The sequence below is a fragment of the Podarcis liolepis genome, assembly GCF_965112155.1.
Source record: "Podarcis liolepis genome assembly, chromosome: 16".
NCBI classification, from domain to species: Eukaryota; Metazoa; Chordata; class Lepidosauria; order Squamata; family Lacertidae; genus Podarcis; species Podarcis liolepis.
In genome coordinates, this window is record NC_139567.1 from 15,742,510 (window position 1) to 15,768,418 (window position 25,909).

The 25,909-nt window shown below is 49.2% G+C and overlaps 1 protein-coding gene across 2 annotated transcripts; it reads right to left on the reverse strand.

Annotated features, from left to right (window-relative positions):
* Positions 1 to 503: 503 nt before the first annotated feature.
* On the reverse strand, positions 504 to 24,415 carry TMPRSS13 (transmembrane serine protease 13). 2 transcript variants are annotated; one of them, XM_083480842.1, is made up of 13 exons: positions 24,192 to 24,415; positions 19,155 to 19,335; positions 18,224 to 18,334; positions 14,412 to 14,534; positions 11,607 to 11,736; positions 10,514 to 10,606; positions 7,397 to 7,440; positions 6,535 to 6,694; positions 5,768 to 5,943; positions 5,534 to 5,632; positions 5,238 to 5,380; positions 4,094 to 4,246; positions 504 to 2,576 (listed from the first exon to the last, which is right to left on the reverse strand). In XM_083480842.1, exons 1-13 carry the CDS (start codon positions 24,213 to 24,215, stop codon positions 2,556 to 2,558), a joined length of 1,458 nt encoding a protein of 485 aa, XP_083336968.1. In that variant the 5' UTR covers positions 24,216 to 24,415; the 3' UTR covers positions 504 to 2,555. The 2 variants fall into 2 exon arrangements, with proteins under 2 accessions (XP_083336968.1, XP_083336969.1); XM_083480843.1 differs by lacking the exon at positions 24,192 to 24,415 and adding an exon at positions 21,743 to 21,880 and having other exon boundaries at positions 2,421 to 2,576.
* Between the last annotated feature and the right edge of the window lie 1,494 nt (positions 24,416 to 25,909).

Sequence of the window (25,909 nt, forward strand, 5' to 3'; positions counted from 1 at the left end):
CTAGCAGAGGGGCGGTGAACCTGCTGTTGCTCCTCCCTGACCATTGGGCTGCCTGTCAGGCTGATGGGAGTTGGAGTCCAAGAATACCAGGAGGGTGTTCCCTCTCCCTGCACACCCTACTTGCCTTGCCTTCCTTGGGGGCATTCAGTGCCTCTCCCTCTTCTTCCTTTAACAAAACAGGTGGCTCCAAGGTTTGCTAGACGGATGCCCAATGGCTTCTAAGCCCTAGGAATCCTGCTGACCTTGCACTGCTGGAGAATGGCCTTTTAGGAGCCTAACCCAGTAATTGTTTGGCTTCTGTGGGGAGTGGGGGGGTGCAGTCTCTTAGAGAGGAAGCTGCTTGCAGGAAAGACACCACTCGTTAAGGGACTGCCCATCTATAGGATGAAGTGTAAACTGACCAGGAGAGCATTTTTCAAATGCAAAGCCCAGAACTCTGGTTTATCCAATGTGATTGATTGAGAGGACAGGACAGGCAAAAGAAAGTATTTCCTCAAACAACACATAATTAAATAATATAATTCATTTTCACAAGAAGTGGCAAAAACCACCAGCTTGGGTGGCTTTAAATGAGGATCAGGCAACACTGTGCAGGAGAGAGGTCTGCCTACAGTTGTTTCCCTGAACAGCTAGGTTGAGCCTTTGTAGTGAGAGGAAGTTACCTCCTAGTACCAGATGCAGGGGGCTAATCATCAAGCTCTGCTTGTGAGCACCCAGATGCATCTGGGAAGTCCCCGGGTTCTGGATTTGATGGGCAAGAAGGTCACCCTGTACATCATCCTGTGCCCTAAGATCAGGAGAAGCGTCTCTCCCTCCAACACCAGGAAAAAGTCTAAACCCAGGAGCTATGGAAATGCGATTTCAGGAGAAATAATTGCCCAACAGTTACTATCAGGCTAATGTTGAAATGTGTATAAACATTACAGGCAATTGTGGCATGGGGTGTGGTCTTTAAAGAGCATGTTGCTGCACGAGGAGCCCCCTAACAGCCCCAGTTCTTTGGGGTAGGCACAGTACTAAGGCTGACTCCTCTTCACACCTCCTTAGTGGCATAGCTTGGGTTGCTAGTGCCCAGGCCACACAAGGAATGGGAGGGGAAAAGATGGAGTACACATGCACATTCAACTGCCTAATGGCGTCCACATCACCCAAGAGATCTCAGTTGCAGAGATAAGAAGAGTTGTTTTGTTGTCTGGAGAGGTCACTCCTGGTTTGCCTAGAGAAGACATTGCCAACAGAGTCCAGTGATGAAAGCACACCCTAACAATTTTGCGCCCAGGGCGACCGCTCCTGTGCCCCCTCCATGCTATGCCACTGCATCTCCTGTTAGCAAACTTATTATTGCTACACACCAATTATGCACATTTCTATTTGAAGAACTATGACGCTGATGTGGCGAAACAGCTGCCTTTGCCAATAGGCAAATGGTACATAGTTGGTGGCTGGGCCCTTGGCTACTGGTAGCAGACACAGATAAGAAGTTCTCTGCACTATAGGAAGGCAGCTTCACTACCATGGTCTACCTCAAAGGGAGAGGTCATAACTCAGTGGTAGAGCACCTGCTTCACATGCAATAGGTGGAAGTTCCAGGGTGCCTGGCTAAGAAGATGCCACACCTGAAGCTTCAGGAGGTGGGGCTATTACTACTGCCAGTCAAGCAGACAGTACAGAGCCAGGTAGACCAATGGCCTGCATCTCACTTGACATTGCAAATGGGAATGCCCCATAGGAAGCCATTGTGCCAGAGCATAGGAGGCAGGTCCTCCTACAAGGGTGTGTTGTTTAACAGGATAGAGAAGGGCAAAGAAGAGACTTGTTCCCACGGCAGAGTGCCACAGTTTGGGGACTGAGAGGCATCCTTCTGCAGCTTGCCAGTGTCTCCACATAGGATCACCGGTGGGGTCCAGTTCCCCCAGAGTGGGTGAGTGGCATGGATATACCTAAGGCTGAAGCATTTCTTAGCTGTGCCCTGAGGACTTCCTAGTGAGGGAGGCTTAGTGGGTAGGTGGGCCTAGCTTCCAAGGTCTTGTGGTGTAGCCAGCGTGATTATAAAATGCAAAGGAGGCAGAGATGCAGCAGCCAAGGATGCTACAGGGACTCCTCTTCTGCCCCGTTTCCAAGTGCAAGGACCTATCCAATCCATTCCTGGTCCAAACTGCACAAACAGGCAACCTTAAACATTGAGAAGTGGTCTGTTCCCTTTTGGCCAATGCAACCTGATCCCAAGAGCAGTTCCAGAGCTTGAGTGCAGCTGATTCTCTGGGGAGGACATAATCACACTCCACACTCCTCCCAGATGCTCCATTCCAGGCCCAGCATCAGTCGCATCAGCCCCCAGAGGCACAAGCCAGAGTCCAAGAGGCACTGACAGCAACAGCAGCAGCAGCAGCAGCCCAGAAGTACCAGAAGAGGGGAGAGGAAAAGGTTGTCCTTTGCCACACAGTCATCCTGATGGCCCATGAGCAGGAAAATGCATCTGGCCACCCCAGCCTCCATGAGGACCTTTCCATGGGAAAACAGATGTGGTGCTGGGGGCAGAAGAAGCCCTTCTTTTCTCAGTCAGTCTGGCTCTGGCTCTGGAATGGAAGGAAGGAAGGAATGAAATGAGCCCACGGAAAGCAGCTGCTTCCTCCCCACAACTGGGGGAAAGCGAGAAAGGGGCACCTGCTGCCAGACTGAACTTCGGCTACTCTGGAATATGCAAGCTTTTATGAGATCTAACAAGCAGTCAAGTACAGTCATACCTCGGGTTGAAGTAGCTTCGGGTTGGGCATTTTCGGGTCGTGCTCCACTGCGACCCGGAAGTAATGGAATGCGTTACTTCCGGGTTTTGCCGCTCGCGCATGCGCAGATACTCAAAACGACGTCATGCATATGCGTGGAAGCAGCAAATTGTGACCCGTGCACACACAGACATGCAGATGCGGGTTGCGTTCGCTTCAGGATGCGAACGGGGCTCCAGAACAGATCCCGTTCGCATCTAGAGGTACCACTGTACAACACTTCCTGTTTGCCCAGAGTGGACACACAGGGGGGTGTTGCTCCAGCCAGGAGGACTTCTTGTCACACCTGGTCTGGAGCATCCTCCCCCTGCATGTGACCAGGTAGATGGGCATGACCCTTAGAGACCCCATAAAAGGGCTGGCCACGCAGCCACCTTCCTCTTTCTTCTTCTTCATTTTATTCCATCTTGATGCTTTTGCTGTGTGCTGGCTCTCAGCCAGCAGCACACGGGCTCATTCCCATAGGGGCTGAACTCAAAAACTGTTCTGTAACTACAAGCTAAAGCGGGTCTTCAGGATCATACTGTGAAATGAATGTAAGTAAACTTCTTGTTTCTTTTAAGAAAAGACTGTTGGGTCTTTATTCTTTTTAAGAGGTAACAGAGGGTATTTACCAGGAACCAACCCAATCTAGACAAGTCAGATTGGATTGCTTAAGTAAAGAGATTCAAATGAATCTACCAACTAGCTTCCTGCAACATACTGGGGAATGTACTTTAATCAATATGTCCTCTCCTACTATCCACAACATTCCCACACTTTTGAACTCCCCAAGGCATCTTCTTCAGGGCAATGAAAAGGAGATGCATTCAGTTTGCAAATATAAGTTTCTGTCCACATGGGCGTAGACGGGGGGCAGGGGGGCAGCTGCCCCACGCTAAATCAATTAAATATTATTAAAAATTAATTAAATCAATTAAAAATACTTCGCTAACTGATCAATTGTGTTGCCAATAACTCAGTTCTGCCCCCCAACATAATGCCTACCCCCCTCTAAAAAAAATCCTGACTACGCCCATGTCTGTCCACCTTTGTAGGACAGAAGGGGTGAAGAATGGCTTTGGCACTAGCTATTTCAGACCTGTCCCCATAACATGACCTAGAAGTTGCAATGAATCAAGGACATGCTTCCTTCCCACTAAGAGGCATGTTCACTGGCTCAGGAGTTGCTGGACAAACCTCTGATCTTTTCGCACTGAAGAAACATTTTGCAACCATTTCCAGCACCTCTCCACTGTAGTCTGCCTGCCAGTCTCCTAAGCTAAAAGAAGTCAGCCGGCCCCCAGCAGGCTCCTCACATGCTCCCTTACCTCCATTTTGCTGTAAATCCAGCTAAGCAGCTTTGTGACCTTCGTGTAGACACCAGGCTTGTTCTTCTGGCCACAGCCAGTCCCCCAACTGGTGATGCCAGCCAAGTACCAACGGGAGCTGTCATTACAGACCAGGGGGCCTCCACTGTCACCCTGGGGCAGAGAGAGAAGGTCAGTGGGGCAAGATGGAACCAGAGGCTGGAGAGGGGTGGAGCAGAAGCCACCTGACATTTGGGTCCCCCAGGAGATGTCGGCCACAGTGGCTTGTGAGCAGGGCCCATGAAGGCACCACATAGGGGGACTTTCCACTGCAGGCCTAGAGTTTATGACAGGATGTGTGCTCTGGGCATAAGTTCTTCTCATGGCAACACAGCAGGCAGATCACCTGTCTCAATGTTTTAAAGAGCTGGACAGGACTTGTAATTTTTTGAGCCCTCCATCCCCAGAAAGCACAGCCTCTTAGGGACACCTCATGTCAGGGAATGGTCTGGATCTGAAGATTGGGGAATGCAGTCATAGGCAGATCAACTCCTCACAGAAGTGTAGGGGGAGTATTCGCCCCGCCTCTCTGCCTCCAGCATTTTCAGAAGCAGAGAGAGAGGCAGACACAGACACAGAAGCAAAACAGCTTAGGGAGGAGTTAGCCAGCTATGAGATAATGACAAGAGATCCAAAAGGGAGGGAGCAGCTGGGAGACACATCAGTTGAGAGCGTGGGGGACCCTTCCTCCCCATGGACTTGAAGGTCTGTACAGAGAACAAAGGAGGCAGGGAAGGGGAGGAACTTCTCATTGGTGCACTTATTGCTGCGGAAGTAGGATTCAAAGTAGGCAACTGATCTACTTGCGGCGAGTTGTGTGTTTGTGCTTGCAACATGATGCTGGAATAAAGGGACTATAAACCTATCAACTGCTCGTTAATTCTTATCTGTGAAGCTACCAAAGGGAGAGGGGAACTCTCCACGCTTGACACCTCTGGTCAAAGCATTCCACTTGGTGCTCAGTGCACCCACCTCAGCCCCTGGGCGTTTGGCACTTGGCTCCTGGCACCAGTGAGAAGAGGATGGGGGATGACCAACTTGAGGGCCCATGGGTACTCTTAAAACCACACCCCCTTGCTTTCTTTCAGCAAAATACCAATCTCACCTGGCAAGCATCTCTTCCCCCTTTCAAGTACCCAGCACACATCATCCGTGGGGTCAGGTAGTGGTCATAGACATTCTGGCTGTTGCAGAGTCTGTAGTCAATTATCTTCACCTCTGCCTCCCGCAGCTTTGGTGATGTATTCTCTGAAATAAGCAGGCCATGATGAGACGGGGAGCTCTCCTGGGCACACCAGCACCTCCTGTTGGAGTTTGCTCTGCAGCTGGCTTGGGGTCCTCTGCACCCCTCAAGCTGCAGCTCTACAACCCATCAGATGAAGAACCCCCACCCCAATTTACCTTCATTCTCATTTGTCTTGCCATAGCCTGTGATGTAGCAGGTCCTCCCAGGCAGGAACTTCTGATCAAACATGGGGAGGCAGGCTGGGCGGACATTGGCTGAAGCAGAGAGAGGAGAGAGAGATTAGTTTCCCCTTGAGGGGGAGGCTGTGGGCTTGTTTCACCAAGGGACCTCAGCACCAGGAAGGCAGGGAGGAAGGTGAGATGTGGCAGCATAAAGTCAGGGAGCTTTACCTGATAAGGTCAGAGGCTTCGAGAGCTTCAGCAGTGCAATGTCAAAGTCATCATGATCATCATCGTATTTGGCATTGATGATGATGTGTGAAACAGGGATGCCCGCGGTAGGCAGTTGCTTAAGGTTGGAGGCCCCAGCATACACCTTCCACTGGTCCAGGATCTTCACACTATTCCTTAGATGCCCAAAGGATGAAATGTCACACAGGTTAGGGTAGAGTTGCTTCTGCTTTGGCCCAAAGCCATCTTCCTCAGCAGGAACGTGTGCTCAGAACATGAATTATATGTGACAGGGGTGCATGTGAGAGGGAGGGAGAATGTGCTTTGGATCAGGACTGGGTGCCAGGTGATGCAGCTACTTTATCAGAAAGAGAGGCATGGAGGGGAGGCAGGGGGCAAAAAGGACAGGGCAGGGGCTGGTGGGGTTTACGTTGCAGTTGGGAGGAAGCTACAAGCAAACGGTGGGGGGGGGGAATGAGGAAGAGAGTGGAGTGGGGTGACCTGTCCAGGGAAGTGGGCATGGCATCTCCTGCCTTGCAATAACAGGTGGAGTAGGTATCAGGGATGGGATGTCAGAGTAGATAGTCCACTTCCTTCCTTCCTGTTGGACCTTCTGGATTCATTGGATCTCATTCTCCAGCCTGCCATGATATCCCTCAGAACTACATGTAGCCACAGTGGAAACCCAGAAGGTTAATTTCCCCCTGCAGATCCAACCCTCCAACTCAGCCCCCACCTCACAAGTTTTGGCCAGGGATGCCACTTACATGAAGAAGCAGTGAGCTGCTGTGAGGACCCACTGAGGATCGATGATGGTCCCTCCACAGATGTGAATCGACCCATAGTGCAGGCTCACTTGCCAAGGCCACTTATTGATTGTTGTTTCGTTGCCTTCAATAATGCGGCCAGACATTGTTTGCCCGCAGTCTACAGGGAGAGAAGACATGCAAGAATCATAGAATTGTAGCATTGGAAGGGACCAGGGGTGCTGGAAGGGCAAGCAGAGAACTCTTGCGCCCCAGGAGAGCTTGTGCCCAAAAGATGCCATGGTGAGATCTGGCATTGCACAGTTCCTTTGTATCACCCAAGGCTTCCTTTAACTCTTCTCCTCCTGCCCTCTCTCTCTAGTGATGTGCCACTCCCATCTCTTGGCCCACCCAGGGACTTTCCTGGGACTGGGAAGCAGTAGATGGAGACAATGACAGGCAGAGAGGCAGAGCAATGGGTGCTAGTTTTGTCTCCATCCCCCTCCCAGATGAGTTTCACAATAGCAACACGGAGACCAAGGAGGAGGAAGCTCAAAGCCACGCCCACCCTCTGGGCTGCATATCAGAAGACAGATACATAGGTAGGTGGAGAGGGTGGCCGAGGTGAGTGGGTCAATGCCCCATTTGCCCTAATAGACCATCCACCACTGGAGGCTCCTATTTCTCACTCACACCTCTCTGCTGTGCTGGGCCCATGATGCTTCTGCGTAATGAAGGGACTGGGCAATATATGGTCAGGCAGGGATCACTTCAGAATAGCTCACAGCTCAGTCTCTTGGGTATAGCAATGGAAATAACATGAGATCCAGGAGGGGACCCTCCCCACCTACCTCCCACCTATATAACAGCAAAGTCTCCTTACTTGTGCATCGGAGGGAAACATACTTTCCAGTGCCACATTGGGACCTGGAGGAGAGACAAAAACAGACTCTGTTAGGTTTCAGAGGATGGGTCCAGCAGGCTGCAGAGTCAACACAATGGGACTCCCTGGCCAAGAGGATGGAGGTGGGGTAGGATCATGTCTCCAAGAGCCAGCCAGCCACCTAACTTACACATGGCGGTGCCAGGAAGGACCACATTCCTCCTGAACCACAAATGGGCTTTCTGAACACCTGTGTGCCAAGAATAAGCAGGCTTGGCTGGAACAGGCATGGAAAGGGATCTCCATCCCTGTGCTGGACAGCCCAGGGAATCAATGATCCAAACAGTGCCCAGGCAAAGGCCGATGCCAAGGGGGAGAAAGGAGTGCCACATCCATCAGGTGAGTTTCCCCAACTTTGTGTTATCCTCCCAGCAGATTGATCTAAGAAGCAGTGACTTTCTCAAGGCCTCCTTGGCTAAGGGAGGATTTGAGCCACCTCGCTTCTCAAAGTTCAGCATTTTTCATGGTTCCACTGACTCTCTTAAACCAGACTTTTCGAGGGTTAAGGGGCCCCAGTCAACATATAATAAACCTGGCAGACTTAGCTGGAGTTCTTTTGCCATTTCTAGTTCTTAGCTAAATAAAACACATTTAAAAGAGTTGCGGGATGGCGATCTCACATGCTCCAATATGTATCAGGTGAGCCCGTAATGGCCATTTCCTCATTGCAGTTCAGAAGGGCAGACTCTAGCCAACAAATTGCCTCCCCAGTCTTGGGAGGGTGGTCAACAAAACACTTGGTTAAGCAATAATTGTTAATTTATGTTCTGGAACTCACACATTTTAAGGTGTGAAAAGTCTCATCTCTCACAGCTCCTTTGATGTTAGGGATTTTGTTCTTTAAAGGGAAGTAATGCCTTGAATAATTTTGCATAGCAGATGGCACCATTGTCAGGAAGCACATGGTAAACTGATCTCCTGTGAAATTCACAGCTTCAGCTAACAACATCTTTGTAATCTGGCCTGAGAGAGACACAAATCTGGGGGATCTTTCTGTACACAAACACACACACACCATTTAAACAATTTTCAAAATTTACACAAGACTATATACGATAACCACACAGAAATCATGTAATTTAGGGTTAGATTCAGATTCTAGACACATGTAGAATAGACCCACGGAGGATCATGGGACTTAAGTTAGTAATGAAGAATTGAACTTCTGTTGATAGTTAAGCATGATGGGAAGTCTGGAACCAGCACACAGGAAGGTGCCCTAGACCAGATCAGTCCATTCATCCACCTGGCCAAGCAGCTGTCCAGGGTCTTGGACAGTGGTGGACGGTGGTGTGTCTTTCCTTAATTCTTTCCACTAGAGCCAATATGTAGCCCTCAAGGACTTTTTTGGCACCCTCTGCAACATTTGTCACCCACCCACCCAGCCCATGCACTGCCTTCCCAAACCCAGTTAGGTGAGTCACTGGACTTTGTAAAGGAAGGGTGAGAGCTCTGACAGGGTCCTAGAGTCCTCCAAACTCCTTTTTAAAGGCTAGTTAACACTTCCCTAGCTTTGGGAAGGAAGTGGAAGGGCATAGGTGTAGCCAGGGGGGGGGAATTGCCCCCCTATATCAAGTAAATAAATAAAATTAGTTAACTAACTGAGGTTCTGCCCCCCCCTAACATGAAGCCTGCCTACGCGCATGTGGGAGGGCACCCTGCCAGAGCCCAGCACCTCCTTCCCAAAGTCTGGTGCCTTGCTTAACCAGCTTTGGGAAGAAAGGAGTGGGCATCAATATTTTGCCTTGCTGCACCAACACCATCCTGCACATGCAGCAAGGCAGTGTATGGCCTGCGGGTTCCCTGTCGAAGTACGATTGCAACCCAGTTGGGCCACCCTGAACTAGAAGGTAAAGGTAAAGGTAAAGGTAAAGGTAAAGGTAAAGACCATTAGGTCCAGTCATGACCGACTTTGGGGTTGTGGTGCTCATCTCGCTTTATTGGCCGAGGGAGCTGGCGTACAGCTTCCGGGTCATGTGGCCAGAATGACTAAGCCGCTTCTGGTGAACCAGAGCAGCGCACGGAAACGCCGTTTACCTTCCCACCAGAGTGGTACCTATTTATCTACTTGCACTTTGACGTGCTTTCGAACTGCTAGGTTGGCAGGAGCAGGGACCGAGCAACGGGAGCTCACCCTGCCACGGGGATTCGAACCGCTGACCTTCTGATCAGCAAGTCCTAGGCTCTGTGGTTTAACCCACAGCGCCACCCGCATCCCCCTGAACTAGAAGGTACTCTTGTGCTGAACTTCCCTGCAGGAGGAGGCCCATCCAGGATTGCATGATGAGTTGCTGTACGGCAGGAAGATCTAAGGATACCTAGATTTGGGGTGGATTTGTGGCAATGGAAGGGTGAAGCCCTTGGCATTCTGGGTAGGCAAGCAAGAGAGGAAAGAAGCTGGAATTGTACTCATTCTAGTAATCCCTCTGTCCCTCCTCCCATGCAATGCTTGTATTGTGTGTGTAGGTGCATTTAATGAAATCTACAAGCCCCACCCCCTGACTCACCCAAATTTTAGTCAAACCATTCCCCTACTGCAAGCTTCTAGAAATAGTCACTGGGATCTGTCACAGTTTGTTTACGGCAATAGCAAAGCCAGTCCTATCATTTGGTATGGGGACACAGCTGCCTCAAGCGGCAGATGCTGGGGAGTGGCAATGAGCTGGTGGAGAAAGAGCCGTGTGCACCACACAGTCAGTTCTGCATCCCCTAAGCTCACTTCCTGCCCTCAGGTGCAGTGGAGGGCATGGACTCTTCTCCAGCCATGTTGAAAGAAGATTCAACAGCCAGTTTGGTTGGTTTCTGTATCAGAAATGGGGGTGGGTGGTAGTTGCACTATCTAGACCTTTGCCTAAGGTAAGAAAATCTCCTGGGCTGACCCTGGCAGGTCCCAGGATTGGAGAGGGGCCAGTGCAGCCCCACTGCCAGTCTACAAAGGGGCAATCAATAACAGCCAACCAATCTTAGCAAGGGGTTGCTACCTTGTCTCAGAATCTCACCGATAGGAGGGAAAGGCTGTCCTCTCCCCTTTCCAAAGACCACTCTTTGCTCCCTTACCTGCTGAGGCTCTGCTGGATTGTGTTGTTCATTTCTCCGGCTGCGAAGCTGTTCCCAGACCACGAGAGAGGGGCATAATCTGTTAGGGAGGCACTGGGGAGACAAAGGAGGCTGTGGTCAGGATGTGAGAGCCGACCTTTGGGGCACAAGGCTTATCTTGGGGCAGCCCCAGCATGTGTTTGTACTAGACAGAGGCAGTGGAGGGGGCACATGTGGATGAGATGGAAGGTGGAGGGGGTGTCTAGAGGGGTCTGCCCCCGAGGGAAGCAGAGGGATGTCACCCCTGCCTGGGCCTCCACTGCCTGAGGGAGGGGGCACCCCACATAGAATCACAGAATTGTAGAGATGGAAGGGACCCCAAGGGGCATCTAGTCTAAAGCCTTGCAGTGCAGGAATCTCAACTAAAGAAGAGAAGAAGAGTTTGGACTTGATATCCCGCTTTATCACTACCCGAAGGAGTCTCAAAGCGGCTAACATTCTCCCTTCCCTTCCTCCCCCACAACAAACACACTGTGAGGTGAGTGGGGCTGAGAGACTTCAGAGAAGTGTGACTGGCCCAAGGTCACCCAGCAGCTGCATGTGGAGGAGCAGGGAATCGAACCCGGTTCACCGGATTACGAGTCCACCGCTCTTGACCACTACACCACCCTGGCTCTCACTAAAGCATTCATGGTCATCCAGCCTCTGCTTAAAAACCTCCAAGGAAGGAGACTCCACTACCTCCTGACTGTTCCACTGTCAAGTAGTTCTTACAGTCAGAAAGTTTTTCCATATGTTTAGTCGGAATCTGCTTTCTTGCAACTTGAAGCCATTGGTTCCAGTCCTACCTTCCAGAGCAGGAGAAGAAAAGCTTGCTCCCCTTTTCCTGGGTAAACATACCCAGCTCCTTCAACCGTTCCTCATAAGGTAGGGACCCTTTTATCTCCTCCTTTTTTGCTGGGAGAAGCAGGTAAGCCACACACCTTCCCTGTGGGGTGGCAGCGAGGAGGCGCCTGGCGGCAGACGCTTGGGAAACTGCCCCAGGAGGAGCAGGAGGGTTGCCTGCTTGTCTCTCTCCGCTCCTGCCTGCGTGCTGCCCCCATCCAGGACTTACTTGAGGAATCCGAGCTGCCGGCAGGTCTTCCTGGATAAATCCTCCGTCCAGTCTTTGCTGCACACGGGCAGCCACCGATTCTGGGGCCCCGAGTAGACCTGGAGAAAGGACTCGTTCCCGGCGAAGCGCACTGCAGAGCCGGTGTGATAGGAATTTTATGGTCTTAAATATATAGTAATGTTCATAACTGCACATACATAGATCAACACAGGAAAGCCATCCTGGAACCATTTTGATTCCTAAACTGAGCAAATCTTTCTCTGCAAGGTTAAACTGGAAAAGCCTCCCCATTGTCTGTTTCCTCACAAATCCTGTCTCAAAGATATGAATAAGGTGTGAGCCTGTGACCTGGCCCAGGAAATAAGTATTTTAGCACTACAAAAGAATGGCCAGGCTCCCCAGAAATCCAATCAAGCAACCTGCTAGACAGGAGATAAACAAGGAGAAGAGAAAAACAACATTTAAATTTCTGTGATGTAGGTGGGATGTATCTGAGGGGTGGTCTTAGGTTACACCCCTTCTGTGATGTATGCATAATGTTTCTGGGGGTGGTCCTGATCTAGAGAAGGGGAATTTCAAAAGTCTTTATAAGGCCTTGCAGGCCATTGTTCTGGGTCCTCTTACTCTCCTGCGTGTGAGGGGAGTACCCTGTTGCAACAGATCAATAAAGATCAAGCTTACTAGCTGCTTTGCTTCTCAATATTCTCTGGTTGGCCTCTGTTATTTTCTCCTACCAATAGGGAACCTATGTAAGGACTCTATATGGGCTCTTGGATACCCCATAAGGGAAAAGGGCATATTTTTATTTACAACAGATGGCGACCACGCACGAAGGGACTTTTGGTTACCCGGATTCTGGAAGCGAGGAAGGACTGGTTATCCAGCGCGCACCAGGCAGTTTGCCAGGAGGAATAACCAGTCTTCCATCGGTCCCAGGGTCTGGCAATAACTGGAGTTTCAGCGGGGCTAACCAGAGGAAGCAAAGCTTGATCAGGCCGGCCTTAAACAACCAGTCAAGACATCGTGGGATCACCAGGAACAGCGCATGCGGAAGTGAGTATTAAGTAGGAAACACGGGTAGTGGGTTGGGGTCTCTAAACCACAGCAACCAAAATTCTTTAATTCTTCCTTTTCCCTTCAAATCTAAAATTTCTACTTTTTAAAAAATTGCCTTCTCCTCCTTTCTGTCCCCTCAATCTCAACACCAGCCCTAGCCCTTCGGAGTATGCCCAGGCAAAAGTTGTGTGTGACTTCTTTCATTTCCCTTCTACAGTCTATATGCCGACCTATTCCTTCGGAGTTTTGCCCAGAAAAAGGTCGTGCTGAAAACTATAATTCCCAGGTGCAGCCGCACCTCTGCCATGGCGATCTTTGTTAGAGATGACCTGTGAGCGGAGAAAGCAAGGGCACCTGATTCCTTTCCTTCTTTGTCATTTCTGAGTCCCAATCTGGCACTGCGCTACGCAAGCGTCCAGTAGGGAACTCTCAGGTTAGATTGTAAGAGGCAGGAGGTTGCTGTGGGCTCCCTGGCTGAGTAATGACCAAAGGGGGGGGGGGTTGAGATCGCTGACTGCACTGTTAGCTTAGTAGCCAGGAAAGGCCAACAGCTGTACCAGCCTAGTAAGTCAGGCCAGACGAACGGCGGTGTGTCACAGTACAAATTCTCGGAGTTGTCCAAATTGAGTGTACTGTGGGTTATTTATTGTGTTTCCTGAAAAGTGGGGATAAAACCCCGACTGCAGTATAAAAGTAAAAGCTAGCGCTATTAAAAATTCTTAAAATGGGTGCACCTCAATCAAAAGAAATGAACCCACAGACTCCTGATGGGAAAGAAGCCCAGTTGGTGCTTACTTCCCGCCTGGACTCTGACAGTCCCCTTCAATTTGTGTTTAAGAAACGTTTTTCCTGTGTTTAAATTGTACTTAGGTAACATCCAGCAGCTGCTTATCTTAAATGTGCCATCTAAAATAAAAATGCAAGCTTGCTCCAAGTTCTAAATCTAAGGAAGCCATGTTGAAGCCTTATCAATCTTAAACAAGACAAAAATTGAGAATGAAGTGTGCAAATGTTTGTTATTTGAAAGAGGCTCTAAAAGAGAGTTTTTCTCCCAAGTGGTAAAATCCTGTATATGTGCTACTTGTGTTCTGAAAGGAGGATTACCCCACCTCCTTCCTCTAGTAAGTGAGGAGGGTGATTTTAAGTCTAATGGTAAATGATGTTGTATTGTAACTTTTGAGTTTGTGAGTACACCTGTGTTCCAGTCTAAGTTAACCTAATGTTTCTGCTGCAAAAGCCTAGTTGAGCCAACTGCTCTCTCAAGCTAAAATGCAGTGTATGTACTTCATTAAGTATATGCCTATGAAAGTATGGTGTTCCTTCTAAGAAAAATATATGAGTCCAGTTTTAACTTTGATCTGGTTGGACAGAAGAGTTATGGTAAGGCTCCTGATATCAGTCTCTATAAGACGTCCTGGCCTCTTTTCTTAGAAAATGCCCCCCCCCTTGTTTCATTCTGTCTCTTTCAGGGTTTTTTTTCCCCTTCTTCTTATTCTGTGCCAGGTAAATTTACTCCCGAGTAAGCTTCCTTTAAAGGAAACTGCAACAACACCGGAGAGGAGGAGCCAGTGAGGACCACGAGGAAGAAGAGGAGGAGGAAGACTCAGCTTCAAGCCCGACGCTCGCCGGAGTAAGCAGGAGACCCGGCAGAGGCCACCTTCCCGACCCGGCGAGCCCTTGCCCGGCCCCAGCTCCTCAGGTCGCCCCACCCCACAACCCTCCCTCCGCACCCCCGGGGGAAGGCATTACCGCAGTCCAGCTCGTCGCTCCGCTGAGAGCAGTCGGCGACCCCATCGCAGCGCACCGCGTGGCTGTCGCATTTCTCCTCCGGCTCCTTGTAGACGAGGCCTGTACCGGAGCGCCAGAACAAGACTGCGAGGGGCAGAGAAAGAGGGAGAGGGATTCATGAATCTCACCCTCTTTTCTCTGAGCTGAGCTGAGCTGCGTTGAGAGATTGTCTCGGCTTCTGTGTTTACGCTCCCGTGTTCTTTGCCACGGCTTGTCCACCAGGTGTCAGGAAAGCTCCAGCAACCAGCAGAGGGAAGCTGTTATGCCCTGAAGGGAATTCCAAGCCTTCAGGAAACACCGCCTCTCTTGTCAGGGCTTCGTGATCCTCGTGACCTCCAGAGGATAAGGAGGACACTCTCCTCCCACACACAGAGCATGTGGTCAAAGTGAGCATGACGATCCCTCATAAACTAAATGACACCAAAAGTGCTTCTATATTAGATGCTGACCACACTCAGTTCATTTTTTAAAAACAAAACAGGGCACCTGCCTGATACAATCATCAAAAGGTAATTGGGAAGGTGAAAAGAGCCCTGCAGCTGCCACCAGGCCCAAGGCCCAAGCGGTCTATGGCAACGGTCAACTTCATGCGGGATCTGAGAGCCTTGGCAGTCCTGTCTCCCCTCCTAATTCCCAGCAACTGGCGTTTACTGCATCCAATACTGGAAGTTCCCCCAATGCTTTCCTTGTGCTTCTCCCATGTTCATTCAGCTTGCAGAAAACTCTGCTTAAAAATATAGGTGAAGGAAACGAAAGCATAATCTGTACACGTGTGGATCGCCTTTGGCCAGGGCTTTTTTTGCAGCCGGAACTCACTGGAACTCAGTGCCAGCACCTCACAGGTGGCGCTATTGCCATTATAAGAGAACAAGGGAGGCATTCGTGGCAAGTTCCTGCAGATCTTTTACTAGAAAAATAGCACTGACTTTCGCACTGTGCTTACTGCCTTGTGACATATGTACTGGGCAGGCAAGCCCAACACATCGCTTTCACAATTACAGTACTTTCCTGGTCAGTGCTATTTTTGTGGCACAGATTTTTTGAACCTGACCTTATGCTAAAATGGTTTTGTTTTTGTTTTGCCTATATAAAAAAAGATTCATGCAGTGGAGCTCAAATGGAAACATTTTAGATTTTTTTTTTTAATTACAAGAATATTTCCCAATTGGCACCATTTTAGGAGTGACAGCCTCCTCATATTTTAATGAGTGCCAAAACACCTATATTAGAAAAACAACAACACTGTAATAACACTTAAATGAAAAATCCTTTTATGTGCAATTTTCAAAAAGGATTTTTCTTTTTAAAAATCGGGACTGCTAAAGTCACACTGATCAGGTGACAGCCACTCTCTTTCCTGTACAGATGGCTATGCCATGGTATGGAATGGAAGCAGAACACAGTGGGGTGTGTGCACAGAACAAGTGTGGGACCTCTGAAGCATGGATAGTCAGTTGTCACGGCATTCATAGCTTACTGAGAAGATCAACAAATGGGCAGCCTTAGGAGCCACCCTCCTGAGACCATCCAGCAGAAGGAGGATGGGATGAATGCCAAGGAAAGGGAGCCTGGCCTGCAGCTGCTCCCCCAACTTCTCCCTTCCCAATTGTTGACTCCAAAACAGGAGAGAAAGAGAAGAAGGCTCCAGCCAGTGTGTCCTTGTGAGGGAATGTGGGCTCTCAGCCAATTTTCCAAGGAAGGGAGGAGCCATGAATCCAGGTCACATCTAAAACTGGGCGGGGAGTTCTCAAGACAGGCTTGGCAGAGTCAGAACCCTGAAAAATGGGGCACCCGGTAGCACCATGTCATTTGCATTTATTTGCCTGTTCAAACTGCTTGTTGCCTTTGCGTTGCTTCCTCATTTTAAAATCACAACTGGTAAGCCTCTTATACACACCATACATTTAAAACACATGACTTCCCCCAAAGAATCCTGTGAACTTTAGTTTACTCCCACAGAGCTACAATGCCCAGAACCTTTAACGAACTACAGTTCCCATAATTCTTTGGGGGAGGTCATGTACTTTAAACGTATGGTGGGTACATAGGCTTAAGAACGCGAAAGAGGAGCAAGGAAGAAGAACGCACACAGGTGTAAGGGACAGCAGGGCCCCTCCCATGAGCCACAGGACTCTCGGCTCTTCAAAACAGATGGAAGAACTCCAAGGGCCAAATTTACCCACCCACCAGGGTATCTGTCATGTTTCCTGCCCTGCAGCAAAAGGAAGGCGAGATGACGTTTGGGTTGTTGTGTGTCTTCTGCAGCACATACAGGCCCCTCAGCCAAGCATTTGGTTTCTGGCTCAGTCCCTCCTTGTCATACTGTGATTACCGTATTTTTTGCTCTATAAGACTCACTTTTTCCCTCCTAAAAAGTAAGGGGAAATGTGTGTGCGTCTTATGGAGCGAATGCATACTGCGTAGCTATCACAGAAGCCAGAACAGCAAGAGGGATTGCTGCTTTCACTGTGCAGCGATCCCTCTTGCTGTTCTGGCTTCTGAGATTCAGAATATATTTTTTTCTTGTTTTCCTCCTCCAAAAACTAGGTGCGTCTTGTGGTCTGGTGCGTCTTATAGAGCGAAAAATATGGTAGTTATTTACTCTCACACCCAAGCAGCACCCCAGGAGAGAGAAAACAGAAGCTTCTACACACAAATACATGTCAAAACAACCTCCCCCATCTGGCACACTCCAGATATTTCAGACTACAACTCCCATAATCCCCGGGCAGAATGGCTGTGCTAGCTGGGACTGATGGGAGTTGTAGTCCAAATAATTTGGGGTGGTAGACGAGAAGTTTGGAAAGAAAAGATTCTGTAATTTCATCCCCACCCTAAAAAAAATAAACATTAGAGGGGAAATAATATATGCAAACCTAAACAACCTGATTTCTCAAAATAAAAAAATATGAGAAGAAAAGACTTTTCTACCTCTCAAGGCCCCTGTGTGTTTTGCCTAAGGACACACAGAGAGATGAGTAGCTGCAGCTGGTTTTTGTAGTTCCAGAGATGGGGGAAATCAGCCACTGTGTATTTCTTCTTTCCAAGGCTCTCTGGTGAAACCTGATGCCTGCCTAGCACCTAAAACAACCTCACTTGAATGTCTTCTCCGTCCTCCCACTCTGTTTTAAGACTGCAGCCAGATGGAGACTCCATAGCTTCAACATAAGCCAAAAAAGTTCCCTCTCTCCCCAGTTCATTTGCCATCTAGCCTCAGGTCTGGAGATCTCAAAAGCTCACACTCTGTTTTGTAATATTTTGATTGGCCTAAAAGGGAATTGCCCCAATATGAATTTGGGGGGAAATATATTCAGGGACAGGGACGTGGGTGGCGCCGTGGGTTAAACTACAGAGCCTAGGACTTGCCGATCAGAAGGTCGCAGTTTGAATCCCCACGACGGGGTGAGCTCCCGTTGCTTGGTCCCTGCTCCTGCCAACCTAGCAGTTTGAAAGCACGTCAAAGTGCAAGTAGATAAATAGGTACCACTCTGGCGGGAAGGTAAACGGTGTTTCTGTGCGCAGCTCTGGTTTGCCAGAAGCGGCTTAGTCCTGCTGGCCACATGACCTGGAAGCTGTATGCTGGCTCCCTCGGCCAATAAAGCGAGATGAGCACCGCAACCCCAGAGTTGGCCACGACTGGACCTAATGGTCAGGGGTCCCTTTACCTTTACCTATATTCAGGGATATTAAAAAAGCAGGATGTTCATTCCCAGGAATGACGGAAGAGCAGAGACACGTTCCTCCCCACCACAAACGAGAGGAGAAGGACTCACATAGCAGGATGAGGGCCACCAGAAGCACAATGAGGATTAAGATGCAGACAATGAGGGCCAACCTCTTCTGGCCCATCCTCCAAGACGCCTTGAACGTTGGAGTGGAGGAGGCTGCGGTTGGAGAAAGAAAAAAACCAGATTGGTTACAATTATGAAATACCCCTAAAACATCCAGCTTTGCTATGGTTAGGTCCACACCATAGAAGGAAATTTTGGAGAGAGACTCCATTACAGAAAACCAGACTCACATGTCTAAGCAAAACTGAGTTGCAAGGAGCATCTGGCTAAATTAATTTGTCTCCTTTTGCTAAAGACTGGACCATTCCTCCCTTATCATTTGTACATTTAAATGTAGAGCTCCTTTGACAATATTCAACCAAGATATGGGGTCCCTCCTTCTACCCACAATTACTAATCAAGAAATTTCAATAGTCCAAGGCTCAAGCAGAGCCCAAAATGTATGTTAAGCTTTTCACCCATCTCTCCTGGACAACAGAAGAAGGTTTTCCGAGAAGACATTTTGCAAGCTTTTTCTTAAAGACAAACTCATCTTGACTAGCACCGTTTTAAAATCTTTACACCCATCCGCTGTCAGGAAAACAGGATTTACAGTCTTTGATTCTGTATTAATTTCTGAAGGTCATTTGGGTTCCTCATTGTTGGGGAGACCTGCTTCCTTCCATCCCCTGACTGTGCTCATTTCTTCCTTCTCTGTTGTGTTACCCCTGAAATCTCAGAAGTCAAGAAGAGGAAGGGATGAGTTAACACTTTGCCTTTCTCCATTAGCCCCTTGAAAGGTGCAGATGTTCTTGACTCTGCCAGTCCTGCCTGGGATATACCATCCAGATTCTCCCACCTCAATATACATCCAGCAGCAGGAGGAGCTTCCATCAGGTGGCTTCATTTTCCCCCACCCCACCCTCCATCTTACCCCTTGAGGTCTCGCGAGCCACGCAGGGCACAGGAGCCAGTCTGGAGTCTGTAGGGTAGGGTCTGAAGGCAACTCCTCGAATGGTCTCTTCTGGTGGGGGAGGTTGGGCCACGATGGGCAGGACAGATGATGAGGCACAAGAGCTGGGATTCAGGTTGGCATGATGCACGGTTGGAGTTTCCTGCAGGTAAAAAGGGTTCAGACTGAATAAAGGGTTCTGAAAAGGGTCTCCAGTAATAGCTATTTCTCTTATGGAGCCAAAGGTCAACATGACTGAGGCCTTAAAAAAAACCTCACTCATGTTGGAGAAGGTCGCAGCTTCAATCCCTGGCATCTCCAGGTGGGGCTAGGATTGTCCACTGCCTGGAATTCTGGAGTGCCAGTCAATGTATAGAATACTGAATGCTCTGACATATACTCAGCTTCCTATGCTCAGCTCTTGGTGTTCATCAGTAGCCCTGGAGAAATCTCACCATTTTTAGTAGGTCTGTCCTTGAAGGCTATAGAAGCATCAAAGCAGAGATGCCTCCACTGCAGGCCCTGCCTGCCCACAAAGTGAGGTGAGGGGCAGGGCTGGATTAACCAATAAGCAAAATAAGCACAAGGGGTGCGGGTGGTGCTATGGGTTAGACCACAGAGCCTAGGACTGGCCGATCAAAAGATCGGTGGTTCGAATCCCCGCGACTGGGTGAACTCCCGTTGCTTGGTCCCTGCTCCTGCCAACCTAGCAGTTTGAAAGCACATCAAAGTGCAAGTAGATAAATATAAATAGGTACCGCTCCGGCAGGAAGATAAATGGCATTTCCGTGCACTGCTCTGGTTCACCAGAAGCAGCTTAGTCATGCGGGCCACATGACCCGGAAGCTGTACACCGGCTCCCTCAGCCAATAAAGCGAGATGAGCGCCACAACCCCAGAGTCGGCTACGACTGGACCTAATGGTTAGGGGTCCCTTTACCTTTTTAAAATAAGCACATGCTTAGGGCATCAAGGGAAGGGTGGGGCACCGCATAAATTTTCCATTGCCAGATTTTTAGCATTAATGGTCATAAATTGTCCATTCATTTTCTCACTTGTAAGTATATTAAAAATCCCAACGGAATGACTACGCAACAAGGCAGGCTGGATTCCTTATCCCTACTAAGTATAGAAACAGATGTGTTGTGTAAGATTGGTTTTGAGGATCTGATCAAAGACTTTGCAATTAGAAAAAGTAGGAGAAATTCCCCCCCCCCCCAAAAAAAATATAAATAAAGTGGAAGTATACAAAAATAAACATTATTTTCCATCTCGCTGCAGGTTTCATTTTGAAAAAAATATAATTTAATTTTATGGTTTATTATTGTTTATATTTTGAATTAGATATATATGGGGGCACCAAAATCTTTAAAGTGCTTAGGGCCTCTAAAGGTCTTTATCTGGCCCTCATGAGGCAGATCTGGGCCCAAGGAGAACCCCGCCAGTCTTCTCCAATGCTGCACCACACTGCCGCCTTCTTTGCTGTGAGCATGCCCCCCCATGGAGGCAGGGGTAGGGCACAGTTCTGGAGGAGGGGGAGGCAGTGGGGTGAGGCATTTTGCCCCAAGATACAAAATGTTCCAGACCAGCCCTGTTCTATTTGCCAGGAGTCCAGGCTGCACAGGGACCTCCAGAAATGTTTTCTTAAGCTGCTTCTTCAAGGGATGGGAACACAGGGCATCTTTGCAAAGAAGTCACCTGATCGATTCTGGTGTGACCTATGTGTGTGCATCTAGTTACTGCAGATGCTCCCCCTCAATGAGGCCACCTTGTTGAGTCAATCGTTAGTATCTGTTTGAGCAACCAAGGGAGAGGGGATTGGGTGCTTCAGTTCAGGCACTTCCTTCCCTGGAAAGGCAGTGGCTGCCCCCACCTCTGCTTTGGGAACACACCTATAATAGCCAAGGACTGATTATTTGCATCTGCTTGCTACTGTCTTCCTTGTGGGCAAAGGCAGGCAAGTCTCTTGGGCAAGAAGCCTGGGGTGCCTCCAGCCTGTCACTTTCCCAGGAGGGATTCAAATGTGTTTGGGAACTTTAGGTTTGCACAGTTAAAGTGAATTAAAGGGCTCTGTTGCTCTATCGCAGAAAATCCACTTCAAGAAAGCATCGAACACTTTGCAGTTTGGAAAGTGACAGTGAAAAGCACTGGAAATGTGGGGTGATTGAATGCAGAAACACCCTGCAAGCAAATTAGGATGAATTCAGGATAAATGTTAGCTGTTGTATAACAAATCAGAATGAAGGCTCAATAAAGACCAGACTGAGTCCATATCCACACCATCTATTCAAAATACTCTTATATCACTTTTACAGTTGTGGAGAATCCTGGGGATTGTAGTTTGTTAAGGATGGTGGATCTACGAAGCCCACATCCATAGCAAACTGCAGTTCCCAGGATACTTTGAGGGAAGCCATGGCTGTGAAAGTGTTGTAAGAGTGCTTTCAATGGATTCTGTGGATCTAACAGTAGTCTAACAACTGCATTAGCTTTGTGCAATCAAACCAGGGCAAATAGATGCTCCATGTACAGGTCATCTGGAAGAGTCCAAAGTCAGAAATGTCTACTCACACAGGGCGAGGACCCCATGGGCTCACTCAAGGCCAAGTTGCCAAGACTGAGAGGAAGCAGATCTGGGAGTATTTATAGCAGACAGTGGCACCCAACTGGCCCTCTGCTGTCATTTGACTTCCTAGGCCAGGAGGCTTATGGGCTGTTTTGTACATGCTGTTAGAAATATAAAAGTTTGTACGTAGTGAGTGCAATGTGTAATTTGTATTCTGTTCTTAGTAATGTTTATACGTATCTAGTTTTAAGACTGTTCCGCAGCAAAGATTTGAAACTCATTCTTGGGGCGGAAAGCTCAGTTATCCAGATCAGGGATTCTGCTGAACGACTCCAACATGTGCCCCAGCTGAAACTATCAGCAATTCCACCCCTCTGCCCTGCAGCAACTCTGGTAGTGCAGGGAGCAGGTGGCCAGCAGTGCCTGAGAAATGATGATCCCAGTTCCAACCTGGCGCTTTTCTAAATGCAGGGATGCCTCCCAGGGCCATGGAATGCTGCTGGGCCATCATGTCACAACCAGGTGGAAAATTCTCTCTCTCTGATTCACTAACAACCTTATTAACTGGATCACCATCATCTTTTTCACAAGCTGCTGCTAGCCCTGCTGTGGGGCTTATAAGCCTGGTGTTGTGTGTGGTGAAATGGGAGTGAGGGGAAGGTTTCACTCCCATGTCACTGCTGCAATTCAGTTTGCAGGGCTTCCCTCCCATTACAGCTTTTAAGGGGACATGAAATGGCCGAGAGACCCAGCCACAGATCTCCTGTGTCATCCCGTCTCCTTTTTGGCCCCAATGCAAGCTTTGGTTTGGCCCTGACAAGTTCCAAGAGGGCTTCTCAGTCATCAATGCCACGTATAGGGAAAGGCAGCCCTCATGCCAAAGAAGAGACAGAAGAACAGGGAACTGGCTGTTTCTCCAAGGGGAAATAGTTCCTGCTCAAGACAAAGGAGGCACAGCCAGAACTTTCTGATTTCTAAGCTTTTGTCAGAGGGCCAGATAGAAACTGCCTTCTGACTGTCAGCACAGCTTCCAAAGACCTGTTTCCTCTACGTGCATCAATACTTGAAGTTCTGATGGCTTGTCAGGCCTAGGATCTTTGGGCTGATCCTAAAAGGTGCTGAGCAGCATGAAGTCAGTGTGCAGAGGCTTCCACTGAGTTGTGTGGCTAAATATACCGTATTTTTCGCTCTATAACACGCACCAGACCATAACACACATGTAGTTTTTAGAGGAGGAAAACAAGAAAAAAAATATTCTAAACGAAATAGTGGATATATGATTTTTGTGGTTCATGTTGTGGCCACAGACATGTGATCTGCGAGTGAGTTTGGAGTAGCCCAATGCAAAAATCCTGAGGATCCATGTGAATCCATGCTTTGTAACCACGGAGGAGGGAAGGAAGGGGAACCATGGATCCTCTGCTCACGACTGCAGCAGATCCCCCCCGCCACCCGCAGGCATTCGCTCCATAACACGCACAGACATTTCCCCTTACTTTCTAGGAGGAAAAAAGTGAGTGTTATGGTGCAAAAAATACGGTAGATAAGCAGACATGGACACACACACAGGCTGAACCGCTTCCCTCCTCCTAAAAATGGGTGTGAATTGCTTGAACCCCTGGTCACATCAGAAAGAGGGCAATTAGATATTTGGCATGGACCCCCACCCTTTGGTCTAATTGGGAGGGAGGGAGGGGGAAGAAGCCCCCATCCATGAGGCCCACCTACCAATGCAAGCACCACAATGGGCACACTGTGGGGCCAACCTTTCCACCAGGATCTTGTCTTGAGGTTCTCCTTGCAGCTGTCCCAAACCATCTGCAAGCACCACCAGCCACAGGACAGCTACCCTGAAGTCCTGTGGTTTTACCACCACCCACAGCAGCAATCCTGATTATTCAGCTCCAGGAAGAGGAAAACAGTGGCTGTTGACCAAACATGAAAAGGAGGCAGAGGAGAAGACCAGGATGTTTTGGTTCCTGGCCTGGCAGGTTTGAAAAGTTGCCAGAAAGCAGTAGGGGATGGGGAGATTGCTCAGCATCTCCCCCAGGATACTATAAGGAGCAAAGGGCTTTGGTAACGAAGGAAGCCTGAGGTTCAGACTTAGGAAGAAGAACTTGCAAACAATATTGCGCATTGGGCTAAGAAAACAAGTAGGGCTGGGCGGAATCTGGTTTTCAACATCAGGATCTATCACCAGCAACTGCCCCAGGATGCCAGCTGGTGGTGCTGAGGCTGCGAGGAAGGGAAAACAAGGAAGTATCAGGATGGGGAGAGCAGCCTTGTCTGTTGTCAGCCCCACAAGTGAGGTCTTTTTGCCCAGCTGGGATTCTCAGGACAAGGCTCAAGTCCACCTCCCCCCACCTCTAGCCTGTTGCCCTGTTTCAATCAGTCTCCGCCCCTCACCCCATGATCCACATCAAGGCCCCTGCATCTCCTCCTCTGTTGACTTACCAGGCTCGCTGGTCTCTCTTCCATGGCCTCTTCTCTCTGCCAGGCGCTCTGGGTCACTGCCACCTCCCAGTGCCCATGGTGAACTGCCAAGGGTGGCCTTCCTGCTCACTCTTGGGCTGTGGATGCCAGCCAACCCAACGGAGTGGCAACTGTTCCGAATGGGGAGTCCGTCCGTCCGTCAGGCCTGCCTGCCTGCCTGGCTCACTCCCTGTTAGCTGTGTGGCAACCACGGATGGAATCCAGGGAAGAAACTGGACCAACCTGAAGCGCTGCTGCTCAGCTCTCTGTTCCTTCCCTGCCAGATTCCCGGAGGCAGGTGGAAGGTGTTGCCCTTCAGGTGTGCTGGGACGGGTCGCACTGGGACAGCTCCCTCCTGGCTCAAAGAAGTGGCCCTTGAAACCCCAGCTAGGGAGGCATCACACTGACAGTGCCATTAGCTCTTTGAGCCTGGAGCCTGCCTAGCTGTAGACCTTTAAAGAGCCTTCACAGGCAGGCAGGCAGGCAGGCAGTATCGGGGAGCCCCACCCACTTGAGGTCATCATCAGGAGCAGGGGAGGAGATGGTTTTCCTTGACTCAGGAGAGACAACAGCCTGTCAGTTGGAAGGAGTAGCAGAGAGACAAATTACCTGGCCGGGGAAACCACCCAGGTCTGGGTCCTGCTGGGGAGCAGAATTTCTTTGGAAGCTGCTTCTGATCTCTGGAAGCCTCTCAATTGCCATTAACAGCACACAGAATTACATTGGTACCTCAGGTTACAGATGCTTCAGGTTACAGACTCGGCTAACCAAGAAATAGTACCTCGGGTTAAGAACTTTGCTTCAGGATGAGAACAGAAATCGTGCTCTGGTGGCGCGGCGGCAGCGGGAGGCCCCATTAGCTAAAGTGGTGCTTCAGGTTAAGAACAGTTTCAGGTTAAGAACGGACCTCCAGAACAAATTAAGTTCTTAACCCGAGGTACCACTGTATTATTATTATTATTAGTAGTAGTAGTAGTATTTTATTTATACCCCGCCCATCTGGCAGGGTTTCCCAAACTACTCTGGGCAGCTCCCAACAGAGGACTAAAAACAGAATAAAACTTCAAACATTAAAAACTTCCCTAAACAGGGCTGCCTTCAGATGTATTCTAAAAGTCAGATAGTTGTTTATTTCATTGACATGGGAGGGTGTTCCGCAGGGAGGGCGCCACTACCGAGAAGGCTCTCTGCCTGGTTCCCTGTAACCTCACTTCTCACAGGAACTGCAGTGATGGTATACTCTTTCCCTTTGGGTTCTTCTTCTTCTTCTTCTTCTTTTTAGCCATTGCATCCCCAGCAAAGATGCAAGCCCCTTACAACATCCCACATCTTTTGTTCACTTAATCCTATCACCTGGCTAGCATCTAAAGGCAGCAGCAGGCAGAGGCTCAGTATCCCCCCTGGTTTCAGGACAGGTGTGTGCATGTCTGTATGTGTGTACGTGTGTGTGAATCCATGTTTGTGCTAAGGCAGAGTGAGTCATCAGCGACCCCCAAGGCTGGGAGTTTGGATCCCTTGGTCTCATTCAGTTCTGCCTTTCGACAGACACTGGGCTCCCCAGAGAAGTTTGATTCAGCCAGACAGTCTTCTTCAATTGGGGAAGGGAGAAGGAGGTTCAGGGGGCAGGATGAGCTGGCTCCAGGGTGAAGAAACCATGGGAAAGAAATGGAAACGTAGATTGCAAACTGGGCTTGGGAGGT